This window comes from Macadamia integrifolia, unplaced genomic scaffold, assembly GCF_013358625.1.
Source record: "Macadamia integrifolia cultivar HAES 741 unplaced genomic scaffold, SCU_Mint_v3 scaffold151, whole genome shotgun sequence".
Classification (NCBI taxonomy): Eukaryota; Viridiplantae; Streptophyta; class Magnoliopsida; order Proteales; family Proteaceae; genus Macadamia; species Macadamia integrifolia.
The window spans coordinates 406,376-430,942 of NW_024868240.1; the positions used below are offsets into that span (position 1 = coordinate 406,376).

Genomic DNA, 24,567 nt, shown 5'->3' on the forward strand with positions numbered 1-24,567 from the left:
TACCTTGTGCCAGGTTCACGTATAGGTAGACACAAACACACACTTGCATATTTGTGAGTTTGGGGTGTTGGGAGTTGATGTCATTTACCATAGCCCTAATTGGGGAAATTTGTTCTGTTTTTTGGTAACAGGAAAAATTTGCTACTAACCTCGTAGAGACAACTTCACAGGTTGCTTATTGTCTTATATGAACATGATAGAATGCTTGGCATTGAGAACCCCAAAAAAGTAGGGTGATAAGGAGGATGAAAAATAAAGATATTTTTTGACATTGTGATTGGGTTGTATGAATTATGACGCTCACAGAATGTGGGGTTAACATTCTGTCCTAAATAGTTTGGGATGTGTGACTAATGCAGGTAGTGAAAAGAGAAATATAAGAAAAGGTGAAGTTGTGCCAGCCCCTCTAATGTTGAAGTAGCACAGCTTGTCCTCCAATGTATTTTTATCTGCATCGGTATTGTAGTATTAAATCTTTGTGGCCAAAAATGTGACCATATATAGCAATGGGACTGGTAGGTTTTTCTCATGCGTTGCGGACCATTTTAAAACGATGCTCAACCTTGCCTGTTGGTGAAAAATACTGCGAAGGGGCTTTTGACACATACCTGCCTTGTCCCAATATTGGTTTATAATAGGCTGAAATCATTAGTAGCAGCCAAAATAAAGGCCCCTTCAACCTACCTATTTTGTCATTCCCAGTAGGTGAAATCAGAATGTCCCATTACTTGCTTTACCTTGGCATCATCTTGGATTGGTTAACTCTCTTTCAACATCTTGAACACCTTCAATGAGCTTTTCTCTGGTTACCAGTCAATTGTCACAGTAGCATAAGAACCCATGCATCACTCTGCAGCTATTGTGGGTGAGGTTGAAGGAGGGGGCTTTGGAGTTGCTCTAAGACTTATAATCTATTAGAAACTTGTTTCTTGTTTCGAATTCTGCATTGAGAACGTGAACGTGTATCCAAAGGGTGTCAATTTCAAACCGAAACCGAATACCAAATAAATCGAGCCGAATTAATCAAATCGAATTGAATTTATTCAATTCAAATTTGGTTTGAATATGTGAGCATGTTATTCAGTTTGGCTCGGTTTTGGTTTTGGGTGTCAGAACTGTTGGTTTGAACCGAAACCAAACTGAATTACTTTTATCATTCAAGAGTGTTTTTGCAAGCCCTTTTTTTTTTTTTTTTAATGTGGTAAATGATTTTTCCAATTTATCATCACATATTTACAAGCTAAGATAATTTTGGAGTTGGCAATGGCCATAAAGGCCATAACTTGAGCCCATTTTGGTCTTAGGTCCATCACAGTCATGGTTCAAAAGTGGTACCATTTTCATAAACGAATTAAAACTAAAGTATAAAACCGAATTAAAACTACATATCAGAACCAAATTAGAACCGAAACCGAACCAATCCAAATTGAATCGATTTGAGTGTCTAAATATGAAACCGAGTCAGTTCTCAGTTCAGTTTTGATCCACTTTATCATCATTTGGAACCGAACCGAATAACTGAAACCGAATTGATTGACACCCTTTGTGTATCCGTGTTCTGAGAATGTATACCAAACTCTGCCCAAGTGTCCAGTCTACTTGTGGAATATAGGACTAGCGGCCTGAAACCATTGCAAAGCAACTATCCAGCCGAATTCTAGGAAAAGAAGCACTGGCCAAATTCCAGGACCCTATTTTCCTGCTCCATTTCCATGCCAAGAATTAGGGCTTCTGTGCTTAGCCGTGTCAAAGATTGCCGCCCACATCCTGGTTTGACATACGAGCAGTTCTTAGGGTCTTGTACTCTTTCAACCAAAGTAACCTTCCATAGCTCCAACTAAAGAGATGCGTAAGTACCAACAAAAGCTTTAAGCTAGTTTATGATTTTTTGTTTGAATGACCAACAAATTGTAACTGTCAACTGAAATGGTATTGCACGAGTGGCTTGACGTTGAGCGAAGCAAATTGGTTGGGACCTCTCTGAAAACTGACCGATTTAAGGGCAGCAGCACCACCCATGATGTGGTGGTGGTGGTAGGCTTTGATACCAATTGTTAAATTCTCATGTATTTGACTGTAATGCCAGACAAAATATATATTTGAAGGCTAGATTGCGTTGAGGATATTACAACACAATAGTCTTAGAACAGATAGTTTTACCTCAATGAAGAGACCGAAGGCACCCCAGATCCCTTGCAGGGTGACTCCATTGCCCAACCCTAGCTGTTACCACCACCTAATGTGTCGGTTGATTGAGAAGCAAAGATTCAAAACTCAAAATCATATGTGAGATAGATGCACCCCAGTCCAAATCTTGATCTGACTGCTCTTAAGGTATCAATTGGATGAACCAGTCTTTGCAGATCTTCCTAATCTAACTCGGATACTTGATACCTAGCTAGACAAAAAAAACAGAAGGGTTGAGGATCGAATGCTAACACCACACATGGTCTAGAAAACCAAGCAGTGAAGATCAACAAAAATACCCACTAAACATTTTCCTGTATCCAGATTCAGGGGCATTTTAATGCCCCCTGGTAGAAGCATTGCCATAGAATCAGATCCTGTTATTGAAATGTACAGTTATTCCCCGTTCTACACTTCTCACTAGCTACAAGTGAAACAGACACCTTTGAAAGAAAGATCAAATATGAAGATGCTTATTCCATTCATTGAATTGTATTTTTATATGTACAACCAAAAAGGACAGCATCCCAGAAGGAAAGTCCAGGCCACTGGCTTCCACTAGAACATGTAAATAATCTTATGGATATCGGAGCAGTACAACATTAATTATATAACACATGGCAACCTGTGATGGAATACCCATCAATATCAGTTCCTAATCTTACAGGATTTTGAAAGGGAAAAAGGAAGCAAAACATTGGACTGTACAACAAATTAGTATACCTCCTCTACATGAAGTAGCTGAGAGATTTCTTCTTCCTTGACCCGCCTTCACCATACAGCTCATTCCACTGGAGGAGTTCGTTCATATTTGCAGACTCTGATGACACACTGGCACATACCTACATATACAAACATGGGAAGTTAGGAAAAGCACTCAATTTGAAAAATGAAATGAAGGTGGCTGGAAACGCATGCACCCATTGAAGCAGATTTCGATGAAGTAAAAGGATAGGTGTGATAATTAATTTAGTTTGGTTAAACCTTTTTGTTTTTATAGCACTAACCATTTTTTTATGCCTAGTGCACTGTCAATGCTGATTCTTATTACTGTGTATTGCTCTAGAAAATATCGTTTAAAAATAACAACACACTAACAGCATACTCAATAGTCAATAAATTTTCTGATATTAAAAAGTCTGATAAAAATCAAGAAATTTTCAAAAATTCGGGGAATTATATCATTATGCATTTGTGATTATAGTGCTTTAAGAGTTCCACTGAATACAGATACCTGTTCATGTGCATATCTCAGATCCTCCATGTTTAAAGGACGAATGTCTGAACTGCTATGAAGTGCAGGGAGAGGTCTGCTCTCTGCCAATGCTAAAACCTTCTCCTGGAGAGGCAAATAGACATTAGAATCTGGAAAAGGGAAATTATGCGGACATTCACCCACCCATGTGCCTATTTCAGCAAATGCCTAAATAACACTAAAGACAAATATTCCACTGAAAAAATTGGTTCAATAAAAAAATTCCAATTAGACAAATGCTGGGAACAGCATGTGCCATGGCAATAAGGGCCCGCATTCAAGGTTTTCATTCTGATAGCAGTGGCTAAAAAAATGGTTTGACAGCAAGAAGACCATATCAGAAGTGATATGGATTTTAACCATGTTATGTATAAGTAAATTGGTTACATTTACTAAGAACTAACTAAAAAAGTCTCATATTCAATTTGCACATCCTAATAATAAAGGGGGAAGGAGCATTTCTGCAGGGACCAGGAAGATGCCACATAGATTAAGAAGCTGGCTTAGCAAGGTAAGCCTACAAATGTATAATGGGGGGAGAATGATAAACCTATCACAGCTCTAGTAATTAGCAGCATCGAAATGTATAAAGCAGCAAGAAACATCTGCGATGGACAAAAACTTTACAAAAATTTGACTGTATGATTGAAATGTCGACAGTTGATTGACAACAAATATTCAATCTTAAATATCAGTCAGCATTGTATCCAATAGCATATTGCCCTAAACATCCTAGGCTAGAAGTACACGTGGCACACCTACAATATCATTTGGAGAAAGGATAATATTCAGAGACTGACTCTATCAATAAGCTTGACAGGACAAAAGATGGTTCTCACTAGATATATCAGTAGCAATGACTGGATCCTATTGATTCCAATTGTCATTATGGGGCCATACAGAAAGGCACCATCAAAGCTTCAGAGCTCATGCACCATAGTGTTGGTTTCTGGCAGTAGATCACATGGAATCATCATTCAGGCATGAGGATTCCCAGCATGAGCTACTCACGTAAGAAGGCCCAGAAAATGGGAATCTTTGCTTTTTTTTCATTAAGACTTTACTTCCCGGTGGTATATAATTTCTTAACTCCACATACATGACATACATGTCTGAAATTAGAAGGATATCCAAAGAAATCTAATTGACCTTAAAATATCAGGGCAAATAACCTCTGGATACTGAAGGGACAATCATTTGGAAGATATATCCTTTTGCTTTGTAATATGTGGAGAAGTATGAGAACAAGTAAGGGTATAAAGAGTCCTTGAAGCATAAAACATGTATTTTACATCTTTTAACTTTCTTTCTCTAATTTTCTAATAAATGTTCTTGCTTACAAAATAGAATCATCACAATGCAGCAGGAATGCTGCAGCTGCAGAATAGCCATAAAACTCTGTATGCAATCATAATCAACTATCAAAACAAGTGAAAATTTTGGCAGGCAAGTAAACTAGATATAACATATCAAAAGCAATACAGGTAAAACATTTGGGTTGTTTAAATTCATATATGACTGTCAGGTAGTGGGAACATAAGTCTAACGACTCTAACCTTCTTTTCTTTCTCTAGAATTTCCCTGATGGGGCAGTGTGCTGCCGTAACACATAAGTTCTGAAATCAAAAGATTGATTAAAGAAAATCCAATACATACAAAATAATTTCTTTATTTAAGGGATTTTAATGACTGCAGTAAAATAAGCACTGGAAAACCTTTAGGTCACTTCCAGAATATCCATCAGTCATATTTGCGATTGCAACCAAATCAACATCAGGTGCCATTTCTTCCTTTGCTAATACAACTCTCAGAATTTTTTCCCTATTAGGGGCATCAGGCAAGTTTACCATCAACCTGCAGGAAGGCTCAGTTAATTACAAATGAAAAACCAATAAAACATTTTTTTACAAACTATTAAAGCAACTTTAAAACCTTTAAATGTTTACCTCCGAGGGAGTCTCCTTATAACAGCCTCATCAAGGTCAAAAGGCCTATTAGTGGCAGCAAGTACCAATACACGTTCTTTGTCCTTCGTGCGCAAACCATCCCAATTTACCATGAACTCATTTTTCATTTTCCGCATAGCTTCATGCTCTCCTGGATTTTCACGTCTCCCTAACATACTATCAACCTGTTAAAAGGAAAAAAAGTGGAAAACATAATCATGGATGATGTTGAACAGAGATTAAAAAGCAAGATAAACTGTATTTCGCCACAAAATAAAAAGGAATCAAAGGTTCATTAGTTGACTTAAATTGCCATCTACTAGTGGAAGAAAAAGAATCTATCAATGCACTCTACTGACCTCGTCAACAAAAACAACACTAGGAGCAATTTTACTAGCTAGTGAGAACACTGCTTTCACAAACTTTTCTCCTTCACCAAACCACTGCAAGCAACATCAGTTTTCATCATCATCAGATTAAAGGAGAAGACACCCACATCCCAATTAGGGAGTTGGGGTTCACAACTGGGGAGAGGAGGCACTGCCAACCAGATTTGCAGTAATACCTTTGAAGTAATACTTGACATAGATATGTTGATAAAGTTTGCACCTGCCTCTGTCGCAACAGCTTTTGCAAGCATTGTTTTCCCCGTACCAGGAGGTCCAAACAACAGTATTCCCTTGCAAGGCTGGAAACAGAGTAACCATGATTCAACCACAAAACATAGCATACTAGCTCTACATCAGAATGCTATATAATGCATTCTTAAAAAAAAAAAAAAAAGGAAAGGGTACTGGCAGTTAACCTTTGTCAGCTGTCCTTTGCAAAACAGTTCTGGTCTTTGCAAAGGAAGCATCACCAATTCCTTCAATGTGTCCTTTACATTTTCCAATGCTCCAATGTCTTCAAAAGTGACTCCAATATCATTTGCTGGGATAACATCAGCAAGAAGTCTCTTTTCAAATTCATTCTCAGTGACCACATCCTGAAAACCATCAAGGTCCAAACCCAAGGAACATATTAAGCCATAATTTCTTGGAAAGAAAATAATGCAAACATATTGTGTAGAAAGACTATTGCACTTAAGGGAGAATTCCGAGTTATAAAGTATCAGTTCTTTTTCCATGATATTATTCATCATGTATCAATTTTCAGCCTACAATGCAATACTAACAAGGGAACTAAAATTCTTTTGATATCTATCGGTATCAAGAGTATCAACCATATAAGATGCCACCAGTTGCTAAATTAATAACAAAACGAGAGTAATGAAAATGTCATTTTTTTCCTTTTTTAATAATATAGTACACCATATGTACTTCTTGAACTTAAGGGGAATCAAATTCATATCAGGGCACTGATTAGATACAGTGGTTCTTGATATATGTATCTGTAGCAGTTATATATGTACTTGGCATATTAAATATAGTCCTTTAGGCTTTAACCCTTGAAACAAGTATACCATATGTATTTGGGTGATTTTACAAACTTTTGCCAAGGGTTTGGCATATCACGAATATTGAATGCATGCAGACATTCTAACGAGAAATCTTTTAAACTCACTTATTGATACCGATAGTTAAATGATAAAAGGAACTATAAAGAGATAAACGATAAATTTACCTTGAGAGATTTCTTCAGACTCTTAGACTCATTTGGTATACTCTGGAGAATGTCGAGCCCAAACCTAATGCTGCAGTACGAGTATCATTAATAAGAAAATCGACAAGATTTCACAAAGCCCATTGTTTTAAGCCAACTCGATAGAGATTTTATAGTAAAAATTAAAATAAATTATTCGAGATTAGTAGATCAACATACAGTTACCTTTCACTGGAAATTACAAGTTTAGCATCTTTGGTCAAAGCTTCAGCGCTGTGCATAAGGTGATAACTTAATGCCCAACCGACTATCTTTTCCACATCTGTAAAATCAAACGACAAAGGCAAAATGTGAGATTAGCTCATTTGTTATTAAGTCGTATAAATATTTATGTTGAACTAGAAGAGAGTACTGACTTTCACTTGTGAGTGCCTGATCTTTTACGCAGAGTATTTCAAGGTCAGGGCACGTCAACCCATTTCGGCTTAGAACCTGAAAACATGAAGCGAGGTGGTTTTCATAACTTAAAAACCCAATATAACCACAACAGTCAACATAAGGGCTCCAGAAAGGAAGAAAGATAAAGTAGAGGTAATGCAAACAGCAATAAAGTGGCAGATTGGTGAGATCTCACCAATTAAATTTTGAAGCTGACGTTTCTATGATGGTTACAAAGCAAGGCAGCAAGAAAAATCTTTCTTTCTTTCTTTCTTTTGAAGCAAAGAGGAGGGGTGGAGCAAAAATCCAAAATAACAGTCCATATTGCAACTGTGTTATTTGTGCCAACGGCACTCCCCATTTTAAAGTTAATGGATGCAACCTTGTCATGAAATATATCAAATAGATAGCTGAACGATTAAAAATAAGATGCATTATCATGACCAGTAGCGCATGTTTTTACATGTACACAGAAAGCAAGTATTTCCCCACACCAACATTAAAAAAATATTTGGATCATGATGGATAGATAGCAATTATCAATTCAAAAATACCAACTAAAGGTAACATGCTCCAAATCTTCGATGAATGATTGTGCCAATTGAAATCTCTTAATCAATATCTAAGTATATAGAAAGGGAATACACCATGATGTCATCATAAAATACAGGTTTCTTTTAATTAAAGTATCAGGAAATATAATGAAATTTACTTCATTAAATAATTAAAGATGAAAAGACAGAATATACAAATCCCCACAGAGTAGGTTAGTGGCAAATAGGCCAACAAAAAAAGAGAAGATATGAATGAAGGGTACATGAAATTGTCTTGGTTTTCACTTAACAAAATTTCCTTAAGCACATGGCAACATTGTGTTTGCCTGGGGTCTTTGGGCCCTACAAAAATCATTAAAGGGTTAAGAAGTACATGAAATGGAAATTTATCTCTGCACACACACACAGAGATTTGAGAACAGTGCAATTTTGGGTTATGGAACAAATTAATATTGTCTAGCAAGAATAACGGATAAGAATTTGGGTAGCAGTGACAGAGGACACAGTCCACCCCTGAATATCAACTCAGAATCAGTGAGTTTTTTTTTTCCCTAACGACGGGTGTCCAGGCCTTTGACCTGACTAGTCCCGCAGGCTCATACTGACCCCACAACCACATACACTGGGTTATACTGAGGTTGGATGAGAACCATTCAACTTTCACCAAAGGCAGTAAAGAGCACTAAACACCCCCATGTGAGGGGTCCCAAGAAGGTAAGAGGAGGCGAACTCAAAACCACACGCTTCCTGAGGCAAAGGCCAACTCAGCTACTCCCTTGGGGTTTGAATGAACAACCCAAGCAGAAGGTAACCCAAGAAAATATCTTATAGACAACATAAGGGGAGAAAATCCACCACGTCAGAGGTAACTTGGGTCCAATTAACACAGGCGTATATGTTACAATATTTTTCCCGCTAGTCATCTGCATTGGAGGACCCTAGATGTGACCTGTTGGACCCAAAGCAGAAATTTTTTCTTATAATCATGAATGGTTTTCTTTACATTTAGTAAAAGCTTTTTAAATGCCACGACCCTATGATGTAGTATTCAGACAACCCCCCTTCAACTTCACTTTGATTCTCAATATGTAGTACCTTTTAGAATGAATTTATGAAAGATATGGTTTCTAATATAGAAAAAGCTAATAATAATCAATCAATGTGCTTTTAACTTTCTCAAGGAGACACGCAGAGTACACCCCCGAAAAAAAAGGTTTTTTTTTTTTTTCGGGGGGGGGGGGGGGGGGAGGGATAAACCTTCTCTGAAAGTAACTTTTTGTAATTTAAAATTAATATTTTATTTAAAAGATGGAGGAGCATTGCATCTCAAACTTCATAATACATATGTGCCCTCAAGAAATGGGGAACCTTACAAAGAGAAATAAGCAAATGGCGGAACAAACAAACAGAACCACAAAAATAGAAGATCAACAAGAATATTTTCCAAAGGTGTTGGCTCCCACTTACTGAATGAATGCTAACAATGTTTGACTGTGCTTTCAGAGTCTCAACATCACGATCCAATTTCTGTTTCCAATCCAAGAGTAGGTCTTCATCCTGCCACAGTAGCCAGAAATGTCAAATATACTCTACAATCAAATAGAGCACACGAAAACATTACAACTATAAACTAGAGGCTGGTGGAATACTTGCGGCGGCTGAATTGCCACTTTGTTTGGGAAAAGTCGACTTAGTTGCTTCATCGCCTTTGGAATGTCTTTGCTTCTCTCATGTAGCCTACCAAAGTTATCCTGCATGATTTCAAGCATCTTATTTAACTACTCAAGGACTGGGGACCAAGTAAACGGCAAACAATTCATAATTATGCTTGTGCACAGTGATCTAAATGGCGAAGAAGTCCTGAAACATTTTGCTATTCGGGTACCCTATTTAAGCACTTCTTTTAGATCTAAAGTTATTAAGAAAAAAAAAGGCACAGGTATGCAGAATTAGATGGTGACATGGAAGTCAGTAAGATTGATTTCAATAAAAAATGGAATGCTTAAGCTACAAAACAAAAACCATGAGGGTCACATGGATCATCAGGGTTGAGAGTGAGTGTGAGTGTGCACACATGTATGTGGCCATGTGTGTGTGCCCATATTGTGTGAGAGAGAAGGAAGATAATAAACAGTAGAGATGACAAAACAACAAATGGTACTTGGAAAAAGAAAGCAGTACCATATAAAAGCAAATTACATGATTAGCATATCATTAAGCAATAAGAGAAATGCAATAATCGGGTAATACAAAATTCACACAATGTCCATCAAGTATCAAGGACTTTCCTAACCCACCCCACAACAAAGGGTGTCAAAATGGAACCAGAACCAACCATTTACAAATGAACCAAATCGGACCAAAAGAAAATAAATGTGGTTTTGATTTCATAGGTTCTCTTCCCAATTCGTTTCGGTTCAAAATCAGAAAACTGCCGGTGCTAGAAACCCTTTATGAAAAATCACTGCACCGGATATGAACTGATAAAAATTAAAAAATTAATGAATCCCTCTCCCTACATTTATTTTCTGTTTCCCCATTCCCTTTTCCTAAACCTATTTTGTAGCTTCAAGTAGTTGGAAAACCAGATTTTCTTACTCGACTTGCCTTTCAGAAAAACCTGGTCACTCAGCCTGGCAAGTCATTTTTTTTAAACAATAAATATTTATAAATTAATAAAAACCAAAGAATACATAAAAAAAATGAAAAAAAAAATGAGGGAATCACATATCATTGAATTTTGAGCTTATACCATTGCAAATATGTTCAATAATATAAGTGAACCGCTAAAGTAGTGAACTGGTCTGATAGTTTTTTAAGAAATAATTAGACTCGCAAAGTTTATAATGACTCAAGTTAAAAGACCTAGTCTTAAGACTAGAGGCCCGTTTGATAACATTTCCAGAAACGCGTTTCTACCGTTTTTGTGTCAAGAAACTACAGAAACGAAGCAAAAAGCGTTTAATAAACCTGTTCCGTTTCTGCTTATTTCAGAAACATAACTAAGAATTTATATTGATTTATGGTTCAAGAAACAGAAACGACGGACGAAACAAGTAGAACTTGTATCGTCATTTCTGGAAACAGACTTGTGGACCTTTCTTTCCCCCAAACCTGACATTATTCCCTCGACATCGACGTCCGAGCGTGCGATGCCCATTGAGTATAGACATTTCTCGACGGAGTTGAGGGCGTTGACTGGAGCTGAGCGGAGGAATCAACGTTGAGGGCTTCAAGGTAGAGAAGCTTTTCACGGAAGAGGACACCAGAATCGACGGCAGACCCTAGGTTGATGGGGAGAGGAGCGAAAAAGCAAAGCCTCAAGAATCGACTTTTGGCGGCATGTTTCAGGCGCAACCGACGGCTTCGGCTTCGGCTTCGGCTTCGGCTTCGGCTTCGGCTTCATCAGTTGTGACTACGGTATCGACGGTACTGGAGAAGTCAACTTCAATGACGGCTCTAGTTGCGGCTACGTCAAAGGGGAAGCATTACAGAGGAGTAAGACAACAGCCATTCTACCAAAAAAAAAAGACCAGCCATAGGGGAAAATTGCAGCAGAGATCAGAGATCCGGCGAAGAACGACGCTAGAGTTTGGCTTGGTACGTTCGAGACGGTTGAGGAATCTCCTGCGCCAATTTGCAAGAACTAGGGCAGAATCTGTTTTCATTTTTTTTTTTTTTCCAAAAACTTCTTTGATTTGTGGATCATATAAAGGGAGAGATGATGATCCAGACTGGCCAAGCTCTCGCAAGTATGAAGTCGTGAGGGGTTTGGCGGAGAAGCTCATCGATGAAAACCTCAATGAAGGTTCCGAGACTTTGAGGGAAGTCAACCATGCGGCCCTCTCTGGGGTCTTCTCCAAGACTCTTCGTCAGCTTGAAGCTACCATGTCGAGGCAGCAAGAGCACCGGCCTGTCGTCAATGGTGATGGTGAGGTAGGATCCGGGCAACTTCGTTGCCGGAGGAACCGGGTCTTAGGAGCTATTCGATCATTCCGAGAGGCTGCAAGGAACGTGTTGTTCGCTGACGGTGTTGATGATGGTGGTGGTGGTTCAGCTGAGAAGTGGGCGGCGGAGCTGTTTTGGTTGGCTCAGAAGATGGGGGATTTTGGATGTGGATGAGGCGGAGTGGAGGTGGGGGACGGCATCGAACTTGGCCAAGCTGGCTCCTACGATAGAGAAATGTTTCAAGAAACAAGAGGTTTATCAAACACCCAAAATTCCGTTTCTATTCCCAAAAACGGGAATTTTTGTTTCTGCCTTTTTTTGAAACAGAAACGGCAGAAACGTTTTCAAACGGGCCCTAGGTCTACTCATGAACGAGTCTTGTCAATTTTTTACCCTGGCTAAGTCTACATGACTCTTGACCAATTTTTCCAAACTTCTGACTCAACTTGGGTGAAGCGGATGGATTAGTTTTGTCCCCTCTTTGGAACTGAACCATCCAATGGTATTTAACATCCAAAAAACCGCTAAATAAAATGTGTCCCAAGCTGAAATATCACAAGTACCGCGCCCCAGACCATCGCAATTAAAACTATGACCAAAATCCTTTTTATTTGGCGTTAACTTGGAACCACAAATCGATTCATGATGGCGACTCCCACTTCTTATGTGTGACTTAACTATAACCATATGCTTAACATAGGCCTCTTGCATCAACACTCATGGCACAATATAGTTCCCCCCCCCCCAAATAACTGTTGTAACCTGGCAGAGCCATGTCACTCAAACTGGACATGTCATCACTGCCATGTGGCTGAGGTTGCCAACAAGGACAACCAGTAAACAACAATAACAAGGAAAAGGAAAATAGGATCTTGATGTAAATAGTAAAGACACCACAGCAATCAACTCATAAGCAAACAAAAGGCCGCCACAAAGCAAAATGCTAAACAACATATATAAAGTGATCATCATCAATGATAAGAATTATTATCCAAAATCCCTGATTTTTTAATATATCAATATATGAAATATAATAAATAGAATTAAATGGCACAAAGGTGAAACCAAATGTGAACCAGCACGTAAACCGGATAACGATAACCGAATAGAAACCAGTAAAACCAGACTGAATGCAAAATGATCCTGATTTTGGCAGATTCTTATCCGGTGCAACTTTAATTTTACCATGTCAAAATGTAAACCGGAGTACCGGACCGATTTGACACCTTGTCCCCATTGTTCTTCTGTATATGAATACAAGTCTATCAAGTAAAATGACAACATTTATAATTAATGCATGCATGTGCATTCTTGGACTCAACTCAGCATAGCCTTATCCAACTAAATGGCATTGACTACATAATCCTATGGACATACAACAACAACAAAGCCTTATCCCAACTTAATGGGGTCGGCTACATGGATCGAAGGACAGAGAAAAGGAAATGCAAAAGTGAAAAAGAAACAAATCACAAAAATAGTAACGAAGACCAGCTGCAATATGGGAGTTTGCAAAATCAAGGACAGATGCCAAGATGAATAGAACCTAGTATCACATGGAGCATCACCCTTATGTGTTGGATCACAAAATTATCAAGGAAGTGTTATACTTGAAGAGGTTAATTTCAACTTTGATTCACTTTGCTCCCTTCTAGTGTGTGCTTACACCTCCTTTTTCTCAATCTTTTCTTTCCCCATTGTGATCCTTCACTGAGACGTTTTGCTGCTTCTACTTCATCTTCAACTTCCACCAATGATGGATGAAGGGAATGAAGAAGGGAGTGCAACCGTTGAGAAGTGATTTAGGTTCTTTAGAGAGGGACAACGAAATAGGGAGAAGAGGAAAGCAGGCACTGGTGAGAATTCGTTCATAATTCACTTAAGTAAATCAAACAGGAACTAAAGACTCGGGTCCTGAGCGTTGGAATGCAGGCAGGTAATACACAGGCACACGGCATCAGTTACGGCACAATGAATGCATAACCCACCTTACGGTCACATCTACTCCCCAATATACAGTCAAACAGAATATTTTCCATGATTTCATGTGTCCGAAACTTTTTTTTTCCAAGTAAAGAAACAGGAAAGTGTCATTTGACTGCAAACACATTTTCTTGCTAAACATAAACATGAACCATAACAGCCCAAAATACTTCTATTTCCCCAACATAAAAACAACTAGAAGCATGACAAAAATGCAGCCTCTTTGGTGATGATGAGCTTCAACCAATGTACCCTGTAGGGAGATTCGGTTTTGAGGAAGGAGCAGGTAAGGTTCGTGTATTACTAATGCCCTTTAACAGGCTCTGCGTTGACCTGACCATTATTGCTGTATGGAAGTGTTGTCTCACATCCCTATGGATGGGACTTTCGATCAGTTGAAGTCGCTTTCGCATCTTCAAAACGACATGTTTATTTAGTTATGATTTGTCTTCTGCAACTGATCGCTTCCCTCTCGATTTGCAAAATGATACCGATGATATACTTGGGATACCTAAAGTAGGTCCTGTATACCCATAATCATAAAAAAGAGCAACCCAGTGCACAAGGCTCCCGCTACTACAGAGGTCTGGGAGTGTTAAATGTACAGAGCCTATACCTGTAATCATGATCCAGATAATTCCCACCACCCCAGAACATTATCCATAAAGGCTTCCAGCTCTTTCCAAGGGAAGTGGATTCCCAACCTCTAGAAACTTGATGTACTTTTCTTTTGGCTACATCATCAGCAAAGCACATTTGGCAAGTATCTGGAAGGAGAACAGAATTCTTCCACTCTTTATTCAAAGCATGTCTGAAAAGTGTCGAATAATTTTGTGGGTAATTTGGCAAATTCGAATACATTGCCTTCCGTTTTGCAGGGTTGTAGTTTAAAGATCAGTATCATCTAGATGCTTCAACATGTTAAAATGAAAAAAATATACAACAACAATAACAATAACAATAAAAATAATATATAATTTACTATAGAAGTAAGAAATTTTGGAATTACAAGTAAGAAAGAAATTCACAGGCAACATTACTAAGTCATGCATTTAAAAAATTAGAAATGCCAAGTTTTTGCAATACCGGAAAGGCAAAGTCGAGCAGAGCTGTTTGATTGCTTCCAAACTTTGTAAACAGAAGACCACCAGGGTGTGACTGGACAATAACTTCATATGTCAGCACCAAAGGAAGATGAGACATCAATAGAACACAAATGCATTTTCCAGTACCAAGCATCACAATCTGAAAAAATGTAATCGAAGGAGAGGCGCCATTTTCTACCTTCTCCTTACGGTTATCCATCTGAGTATGTGAGCCAATGACAACTACATTCTCCGGCAGATTTTCCAGCTTACTCTTGAAATTGGCATATGCCTCTGGGTTTCCTGACATAGACTTCTCTATGTCTTTAACGAACAATATCAATGGACCATTTTGACTCTCACTAGAAGCCACCTGGATTAGGAGATGGTTCAGATTAACATGTAAGCAACATTAACCACACCATCCACAGAGTAAGCATTTCACCTCAAACAGTTCATTGATGGAAAGACTGTCAATATCATCACCTCCAGAACCATCTAAACGAAGTGAATCAGCTGCAGAAGCAGGGTGGAGAAAACAGAAATGGCACACACTTCATACTGTTGATGAAAATACCTTAGGAACATTTAGAAATAACAAATGATCACACATATTGGAGAAAAAGAAAGAAAGCCTTAAACAAGGGAATCCCAACTGCAGAAGAAACCATGATCTTCTTTGCAAAGGTCCTTAAACAAGGAAATCACAATTGCAGAAAAACCATGATCTTTGCGAATGCCCCCAAGATCAATTACCTTCTGGGATTGCTTTGTCAAATTTAACTCCAACTTTTGATGATCCATTTTCTTCAAAAGTGAGTCCTACATTGCGTCGACCACCATAACTTGGTCCCCTATAAATACAGAGTCTGCATAAAATCTTCACAGGAAAAAAGGATATAATAGACTAAACACGTCAACATCCGGCAAGATAAAGAATGTGAACTGGGTTTCCAGATTAAAAAAAGTCATCTTATTCCCTCCTCCAGCCCCCTCCCCTTTTTCCTTTTTCCTTGTTTTAATTTTATCATTATCTTCTATTGCAAGGAGTCGTTGTTGTTGTTGTTGTTGTTGTTGTTGTTGTTGTTGTTGTTGTTGTTGCAAGGAGATACTGTAGGGTGATTTGATGGATGCGGGTTTAAATGGCTTGTTGGTCTAAGATTCAGGGGTGGATCATCCTTTTGTAATTCACAGAGGGCATGTGCCAGGGGAGGGGGTCATCCAGTTGTTGTGATAGCACCATTTTGGTTCTCTCCCTCCCTTTTCAGAAAAATACACCCCCTTTATTGTTCCCAACCATAAAAAAAAATGGCCCAACATGGACCAGGTTAACCAGCACAGGTCGATCAACAGAGTCAAATGTACAAGTTTATTGATCAGATATAGGTTGAGTTTTGGTTGGCTAGGAACTAAACACACTCAAATTGCATGGCTAGACAAAGGTGTGACATGATCGGGGACACCACCAGCTTGTCTTGCAGCAAACACCTGAATTGTTGAAGAACAGTGTAAGAACTCAACTTATCAACAGAAAAGAAAAGGGGGGGTGTGAGCAGGGGGAAGATTGGTGTATGCCCAACGAAACCTATGTTAGGAACATCATGCATATGCCAGCATACACTTTGCATGCCCCTGATGCCGAAGGGGCATGAAGGACACACAATCAAGAATAGTTAAGAGGCATAAAATTGGGTACAATAGAACAATCACATCTAGGCTAGAGCTGGGGGGAGAGGGAAGACACTTCCATAGATGCACAATGATGACTAAACCTCTAGGAGTTTGGACACTGAAAGTATACAGGTTTTTTTTTTTTGGTGGGGGGGGGGGCGTGAAGGTGTTTTGGGGGAATCCTTCAGAATTGTAAATGCTTTCACATTGAGTCAAAACAACAAAACCACTACGGTGCAGCATGTACACACCAAATGAACAATTTGAAGGGACATTCACAGTGGCCATAGTCTGTATTAAGTGGAGATACCTTGAAGGAGCCGGGAAAGAAAACCCAGATGACGGTGTAGAACTGACATACCTTACTCGATCACCTGTCAAGTTCACAAAGTCCTAAGGCAGCTAAGAAATTGAAATGCAAGATATCAAGGCCAATCAAATGATACGTTTAAAAAAAGGAAGGAGCAATTGGATGCTAATCAATACATAGAAAATAAACATGAGATAAACACCAATGTACACTAGGGGCTTCTGACAGGGGTAACATGCCTGTTTTAAATGAGCAGTTTTTTGACGATGCAGTAGATGCCTCCTGCTTTGGCAGAGATTGGGAGCTAAGTGTAGATGTCCCAACAATATCAGCTTCAACACTAGAAGCCGGTTTCATGTGTGCTAAGGCATCTCCCTGTGTAGCCCGTTGCTTAGCCAATGTGCTAAATTTTTCAGACCTTAAACTTTCTTTTAAGGATTCTGACTCCTTTGATGATAATCCCTGAAACCATTTGAAATGTTAAGAGAAGTTTCAGCAGCTCCTTATGCCTCACTCACTCAACTTTTCAGCATAAGGTTCTAAGCAAAGCTAATATAATAAATAAGGAATTAAAATTTTTCCAAATAGGAAACCCAATGCTTACACCAGGCAACAAAAGAGAATCAACTATGAGCAACCTAGCACCAAAATGTTTGGCTAGTGCCTTTGCCAACGTTTCTTGATATATTTCAGAACCTGCAAGAAGGTTAGAAGTAAAATACCCACATATCACTGAAAACTAGGAAAAACCACATCAACAATACATAATCTAGAAAGCAACAAACAAACAAAAAAACCGTACCTGCAGGGCCAGACAACAACACCCTCGGACTCACAGTTGGGAGCTCTGATGTAAACTTCACGAATTTATTACTCTTCAAATGTATATATGTCGATGCAATTAAAACATTTTTTGTGGTCTCACTGTATGATTATAGTCAGATATGGTCATTACAGACACAAATTAATGATAGACTGAATTATGACACAACTGTATACAGAAATTATGCAAAGGAAAAGATTGATTACGAAATTGATATTATATGCAAGCATTCATAACTATAAGGTCATACAGAAAATTATACTCATTGGTAAAGAATACATGAATAAACATGATAGTTAAAAGATATGAAAATAAACATGATAGTTAAAAGATATCAAAATATGTTTAGAAGCACTGATTAGGATCCATAAATGGAGAAGAAATAATATAAACAATAGAAAACATATAAAAACATAATTAACTAATTAAGGAACTGAAGAAATTAGAGTACAACAATACACATATATCGATACACACAGTCTTACAATCTCTTCATGCGTCAAATTCATAAAGGATGCACAAGCAAACATAATCACAAGTCAAAAATTATTCACTAGAACAACAAACATAACACACACTAAAAGCCAGAACTTTAATCCAGTATAAGCTTAGAATCCCAATGGAAAACCAAAATGCACGAGCTAGAACAGGCAATCAATAAACCCAGAAAAGGGAAAATTGATAAATGCAACTGATAACACAAAACTCTCTCACTATCAATCACAAACTAAATAAATAAACAAACCATTAACTTAGCAGCCCTTGCAATCTCTCTAGGTGCCCTGACATTAGATTGTGCTTCCCCCTTTTATGGGGGGAAAAACTGAGCCTTTGTCCCAATTATCACCCTTCAGCTACAGGAATCACATTCATTATAGCATTGATGTAAATTGATGGAGAATGAAGAAGCAGCGCAAACCTGTCCAGGGTTTTCCCCTTCGAGCCAGCACATTTGAGCCCATACTGTGATATCACTTGAGCCCATATACCCAAGTCTGTTCTGTCATCAATCAGCAGAGTTATTGTGACAGATTTGTAGGGCCCATAGAGCCCTTGTGTGGAGATATCTTGGGGTTAAGATTATTGAATTGTGTGAGAGTCTATTACTTAGATATTATTTTATTTTGTTTCTATTTGTGTTGTTGGCTATAGCCTATAAAGTAGTTTTATTCAGCATTCATTTTCTATTTTGATGCAAGTAGGAATCAGAAAAAAATCTAGTCTAGTTTTTATTTCCATTACATTGTATTTTTCCTCCCCACGGAAGAGGGGGATTTTTGAAATTCTGTTAACAAAAGAAGGTTTCTCTACAGCCCACGATTAGGATGTTTGAAAACTTGGCTTTGCCATTGAGTGGTATGCGATTCAGTTGCAGGGAGAGAGAGTCTATGGTCGGAGACCATTATTGCAAGACAGATCAATATCCTTCCTTCCCCCTGCTTCTTCCTCTTCTCTGTTTCTTCATTCCTAGTTTCTATTTTTCTAGGTCTGCTACCAGCTTTCTGTGGTGAGGTATCGAGTCTCTGTTGTCACTGTTATGGCTGCAATTTGATCTTCCAAGGCTACTCCATCAAGTTTCACAGAAACTGGGTTTGAAGGAGTCATCAACTAATCATACGGCATCTGAGTTTGGAATGTTCTGGCAGAAAAACTTCAGAAGACAGTAACTTTCTATCAGCCCATCAATCAAAGGGAACTTCTGGTATTATCTTGTCCATTACGAAGCCCCCCCTTCAATAGTGTGTTGAAGTTAATCCAACATCTAAATCCCTTGGATCTGTAAGTAGCTAATTCTTTACATAGTTTCTAATTTTGTGCAAAGGTCATTGCTGAACATCCAAGCTCCAGCCATCGTCAGAGGCTGTTCTTATGAAGAGTTGTTCTCCTCTCCATAGCCTTCCTCTGACTATATTAAGGAACTGATCTGACGTATGGCTGGGCTATTTCTGATAGTTGCTACTTCTGTTTCTATTGATCAGCAACCCTAGGGTACTGAGATACCTTATGCTGACCATTGATTGGTGGGGAGTTTGAAGCATTATCTATTGGTTTATTTCTGCAGTTGGAGTGGTTCTACTTGCTACTAATTTTACAGATAAGTTACTATTTACATGTGGATGCTGTCCTGAAGAATCAGTCTGTGAATCTCCTTGGTTTTAACACATGTCATTCCAGTTACTGAGTGGCTGTTACATTGTTAATTTGACAACGAGTGGCTGTGTTGATGTGCAGTAACTGCTAAGTTGCTAAATCTGGAGAAGTAACTGCTAAGTTGCTAAATCTGGAACCTAGTTACTAATTTGGTTTTCTTACAACATCTATCTGACTGACAGATTGAGATCAACTTTTGGGATGTTGAAACCCATAAAGAGACCTACTAATAATGTTAATTTTGGGGCTGATCAGATCTGTAGTTTGGCATTAATCTGAGTGTTCTAGCTGGCTGGTTTTGTGAGCCCTTCAATTCTGTAATGAGATTCTGATTTCTATGGTATTGCTAGCTTGAATCCCATCAGCAATTCTATTTAGAACCATGTTATCCCTGAATGTATGTACCATTATACTATAAATCATTTCTCACCAGCTCAATCCATATCCTTCCAGACTTCCTCTCACATTTGTAAAGCCTTCAGCCACACAGTGCAATTCTCACCCCCATGTCATCAAGAGAAATGGCAATGGTGTTCTATTTTATGTATTTATGTTACAGGAGGGAGGGGAAAGTAAGAATGTTTAGAAATAAACCCACAATGCAAATTTATTTTCAAATTGAGAACAGAATCTCATATCGAGCTTGGTTCTAGAGTTGAGGAGAATTATATTAAGATTCACTCAAATGCAATTACAACCTATAAGGCTATCGACCTCATCAAAAACTCCACATGCTAACACAACATTATGCACTTTCTTCTCCCTAATCAACAAGCAAACTATCATAGAGATACTTAACACAGTCTATATACCAGTGCTGCTGCAAAGAATAAGTAGACTTCACTATTGAGTAAAGATAAATGGATTAATGAAACCAATTTTATGGTACCAACACAAAGCAGAATCTAAAACATGCACTAAAAGCAACTTAGAAAAAAAAAATACCTCAAATAATACGGGAAATTATCCAAGGAGTCCTCAATGTTGTTAGAATCGAGAATTCCTTGCTGTAAACTATCCTTAAATGCTTGGCGCCTAGCTGAGGATGAAATTGTAGGTTGATCCAAATCCTTTGGAAGTTCTTTGTTTTCCCTTTTCTCATCAAGCGTCTTCAATATATTTCTACTAAAATCAAACTCCGAACCAGATTTTCCCGCAAGCATTCGCAAAAGTGGCCTCATTTCATAGCCTGTCCGAGGAATCTTTCCAATCACTGTGTCAAGGCGAGTATCCAAGTCAATATCATCAACATGCAAGGAGTCATTGGCAGCAAGGTCAGGAGACAGAACAGCTGCAACTTTCTCGCTTGACGAAACACCAGCCTCCTCATTTTGCTCAGGACTATCCTTCCCAGTATGGAAACTGACATCAAGGTCCAGCACAGGGCCATACAATTCTTCACACCCAGAAGGTTGTGTACGCTTTTCCCCATCCCGCTGTTGTACATCCTCCCCATCTTGGCCAGATGATGGACTAAGTGGCGGATCTTTTCCTAAGTTTGATAAAGATGCTAAAATTGATGCTCCTACAACAGCCGACGGGTCTCCAGACCTTGTCCCAGAATGGATTCCTTTGACTGGATCACTATGAGATTGTGAAATGCAAACAGAAGTTGGCAGAGCCGTAGCAGCTACATTGTCACTTGTGAGCAGCTGGAAAATCTGAGGATACATTTAAGGAAATTTTGATTCCGAAAAGAAGGTAAATTGTTTGATATACAGCATTCACTCAAAAAGTCAAAAAAAAAGTGTGCACATCTCCACATTATGTAAGAGGAGCTACATCTCATACATCACAAAGTCCAAGATAAAATAGTCAAAGGATACATATGCATGTTTAGCAGATGAACAAAAAACCACCTCATCCCCTCCACTAAGGATGGTCGAGGAATTTTTCCCAATAATATTTCCATTTACTTGGACAACCCCCTTGCTCCCTGCGATTTCTAGTAAAGCAATAGATGAACCTCCTTTCTGTCAATAAGAAATGACAATAAATAGAAAGAAAAGAGTATCACAAACCACATTGTGAAAATGTTCAGACCACAAATGGTGTCTCAATGCACTGCATTACTACAAGATCTTTAGCGCTCATAGATTCAATGTTATACCTCTATGTGCTTCAGTTTACACAGAACCGCACTCACAGATGGATCTGTCAGCTGTAAATTACAATCCCGGTCATGACCAACAGTGAAAGTGGATCCTGAAATGAGCACGGGCTTCTTCTGGGGCAAAATAAATAATAAAATATGAAGATAATAGTAAATACAACTATAACAAAAGCACTACTATCTCATAGTAAGATAAGACAGCCAATGAATGCATCTGATGAACCAACTTTCATCTTCTTACAAGCACAGATAACTCATACTACAAGTCTACAACAAATATGTTTCAATTGGCATGGACATTTCTATGTAGATGCATCAAATGTAAGAGAGTTGAAAGCAATCACGACTTGAAATCCAGTAGACAACAACTCATAAAGCAAAGCAGATAGGAGTTTAAAAAGCTTCTACATATGAATATAGTTCAAGGTTTCGCCGAAGTTCTGCGAAATATTTCAGTTTCAACATGTCAAAACAAAACCTTGAATAATACACAAAGATTGCAGTTTTCCAGTCTCAACAAAATTTCGACAGAATGTGTTGTTTCGGTATTTCATTTTGACAAAAACGATACACTCCTTAAGTCTAAAATGTAAGGTTTCAAACGAAATGGATCGACCCATTTCATTCCCTTCGTTGGTTTCAACTCTTAACAATCCTGCAACCCTGGTTTTTTGTATTTTTTTGCCAAATTACTCCCCTAAAAGTGTGGAACAAGCTGTTGGGTAGTACAATTGAATTATGTGTGCTTTAGTACTAAATTTTTTGTGAAATAGACCATATTAGAGAATGTAGACAGCAGCATACAATGTTTACCACCAACCTTGGGTCCAAAGTCAAACTACCTTTTTTTTTTTTAAATCTCAAGGCTCCAATGTGTTTAGAGGGTCTAAAATACAGTCTAGAAGTTTAGGGACCTCATTTGGCCATATGGGGCTTGAAACCAACCATGACCGAAATTTCGTAGTTCCACAAAATATTTTTGGTTTCAAGCCTTGGTCAAAACCAGATTCGAAGTGGAAACCTTGAACTATGCCTATGAAATCATTTAAAAGCAAGAGCACAAAATGAAAAGCATCATATCCTTAGTAAGGTAGGTAGAAGCTTAAACCTGGAAATGGCTACAAGGAAGGGAACCTCGAAACCACCAGATTCTCAGAGAAAGATGTCATTCATTGATATTTTCTATTCTTTCAACTCCATCTTTGGTGTCTGAAAACGCATGGAAAATAAATTAATGGGTTTCTTGCTGGATGGGGTGGCAGATGAAGAAAAGGGAAAAGGTTTTGCTTAGGGAAAAGGAAAAGGGGGTGTAAGCTGGAGAATTTAGGTGCCTTGATCATGGTTGTTTGGGCTACACTATAAGTCTCTTCACTGAATGGTTGTAGAGGCTTTGTAAAAACATATTTTCCTAAGCAAGCAGGTTCTTTGAAGAGAAATACGAGGTTTAAGGTTTTTCTTTGGGGGAGCAGGAAGGGATTCAAGAGTACTTAAGATCATAGTTTTTAAAACTGGAACAGATATCAAAAAGAAAATGTCTGGCTGTTCAGTCCAGTTTGATCCAGCGTAACAGGTCAAAACCAGACACTGTCAAACAAATTGAAACATCATCAACCATCTGGTTCTTGTGAAAACCAACCAATTTTCCCTACTTTCACTGGCTTTTTGACCGATTTTTGACCTAGTTCAGTTTCAGGTATGGGTTGAATAAAAATGCATCCAATTCCAGTTCAACTTGGTTCAACCAGCCTTGCCCAAAACAATTTTTAGAACCATGGTCAAAACATCTCATGGTTAGGAGTGTGAAAGAATATAACAAAACGGTCTGCTGACCTGTTTGGCACATCAGCACATGTCAAATTTAAAGTGGAAATCAAAGATAGAGCTAGATTCTAGGAAGACATGTTTGAGTCTTTAGAGCAGTCGCTCACTCAAAGAAGCCAATAGTTAGCACCATCTGCAATCCAACACTCAAGAAACCCTGCAAACGGAGGACTTGCACCAGGTAACGGCCTTTTCAATATCCAAAGACGGAAACTATGTCAAAAATTTCCAAGACCTCAGCATGGTTCAAGATTATGGTCAAAATGGCCGAAATCTCAAGACTTATTTCGCTTTCGACTCGAGTCAAAACGAAATGTGGGTCACCTCACTTGGCATGCATAGTGTCGGTCAAAATTTCAACATTTCCGCAAAAATTTTGGTTGAGTTTCAGTTTCGGTCGAAACAATACAAAACAATGCTTATTAAAGCACTATTTCAATCGAAATGGGTCAAAATTTCAACCCATTTTCATGTATTTCAAAGGTTTTGTAAGAAGTGAAAAGTCCATAAAACACCTTTCTTTTCTTTTTCTTTTTCTTCTTCTTCTTCTTCTTCTTCTTCTTCTTCTTCTTCTTCTTCTTTTTTTTTTTTTTTTTTTTTTTTTTTTTTTTTTTTTTTTTTTTTTTTTTTTTTTTTTTTTTTTTTTTTTTTTTTTTTTTTTTTTTTTTTTTTTTTTTGGC

The 24,567-nt window shown here is 38.2% G+C and overlaps 1 protein-coding gene across 6 annotated transcripts in view; it reads right to left on the bottom strand.

Moving 5' to 3' along the window:
* Window positions 1-1,853: 1,853 nt before the first annotated feature.
* Window positions 1,854-24,567, bottom strand: part of LOC122064050 — a 34,132-nt gene continuing 11,418 nt past the window's right edge. The window contains exons 4-28 of one of the 6 annotated variants that reach the window (XM_042627744.1): window positions 22,064-22,180; window positions 21,780-21,926; window positions 20,899-21,614; window positions 17,782-17,903; window positions 17,584-17,675; window positions 17,219-17,441; window positions 16,980-17,043; window positions 15,755-15,852; window positions 15,444-15,514; window positions 15,198-15,371; window positions 15,000-15,071; window positions 9,632-9,733; window positions 9,450-9,539; window positions 7,407-7,482; window positions 7,216-7,312; window positions 7,012-7,081; window positions 6,194-6,373; window positions 5,954-6,076; window positions 5,748-5,831; window positions 5,389-5,573; window positions 5,158-5,296; window positions 4,999-5,058; window positions 3,422-3,526; window positions 2,911-3,029; window positions 1,854-2,394 (exon numbers count right to left, since the gene is read on the bottom strand). In XM_042627744.1, coding sequence (XP_042483678.1) covers window positions 2,916-3,029; window positions 3,422-3,526; window positions 4,999-5,058; window positions 5,158-5,296; window positions 5,389-5,573; window positions 5,748-5,831; window positions 5,954-6,076; window positions 6,194-6,373; window positions 7,012-7,081; window positions 7,216-7,312; window positions 7,407-7,482; window positions 9,450-9,539; window positions 9,632-9,733; window positions 15,000-15,071; window positions 15,198-15,371; window positions 15,444-15,514; window positions 15,755-15,852; window positions 16,980-17,043; window positions 17,219-17,441; window positions 17,584-17,675; window positions 17,782-17,903; window positions 20,899-21,614; window positions 21,780-21,926; window positions 22,064-22,180 — 3,321 coding nt within the window. In that variant the 3' untranslated portion in view covers window positions 1,854-2,394; window positions 2,911-2,915. Of the gene's footprint in view, window positions 2,399-2,631; window positions 3,030-3,421; window positions 3,527-4,998; window positions 5,059-5,157; window positions 5,297-5,388; window positions 5,574-5,747; window positions 5,832-5,953; window positions 6,077-6,193; window positions 6,374-7,011; window positions 7,082-7,215; window positions 7,313-7,406; window positions 7,483-9,449; window positions 9,540-9,631; window positions 9,734-14,999; window positions 15,072-15,197; window positions 15,372-15,443; window positions 15,515-15,754; window positions 15,853-16,979; window positions 17,044-17,218; window positions 17,442-17,583; window positions 17,676-17,781; window positions 17,904-20,898; window positions 21,615-21,779; window positions 21,927-22,063; window positions 22,181-24,567 lie in introns of those variants that run through there. The other 5 variants (XM_042627745.1, XM_042627743.1, XM_042627746.1 and 2 more) reach the window with 5 other exon arrangements.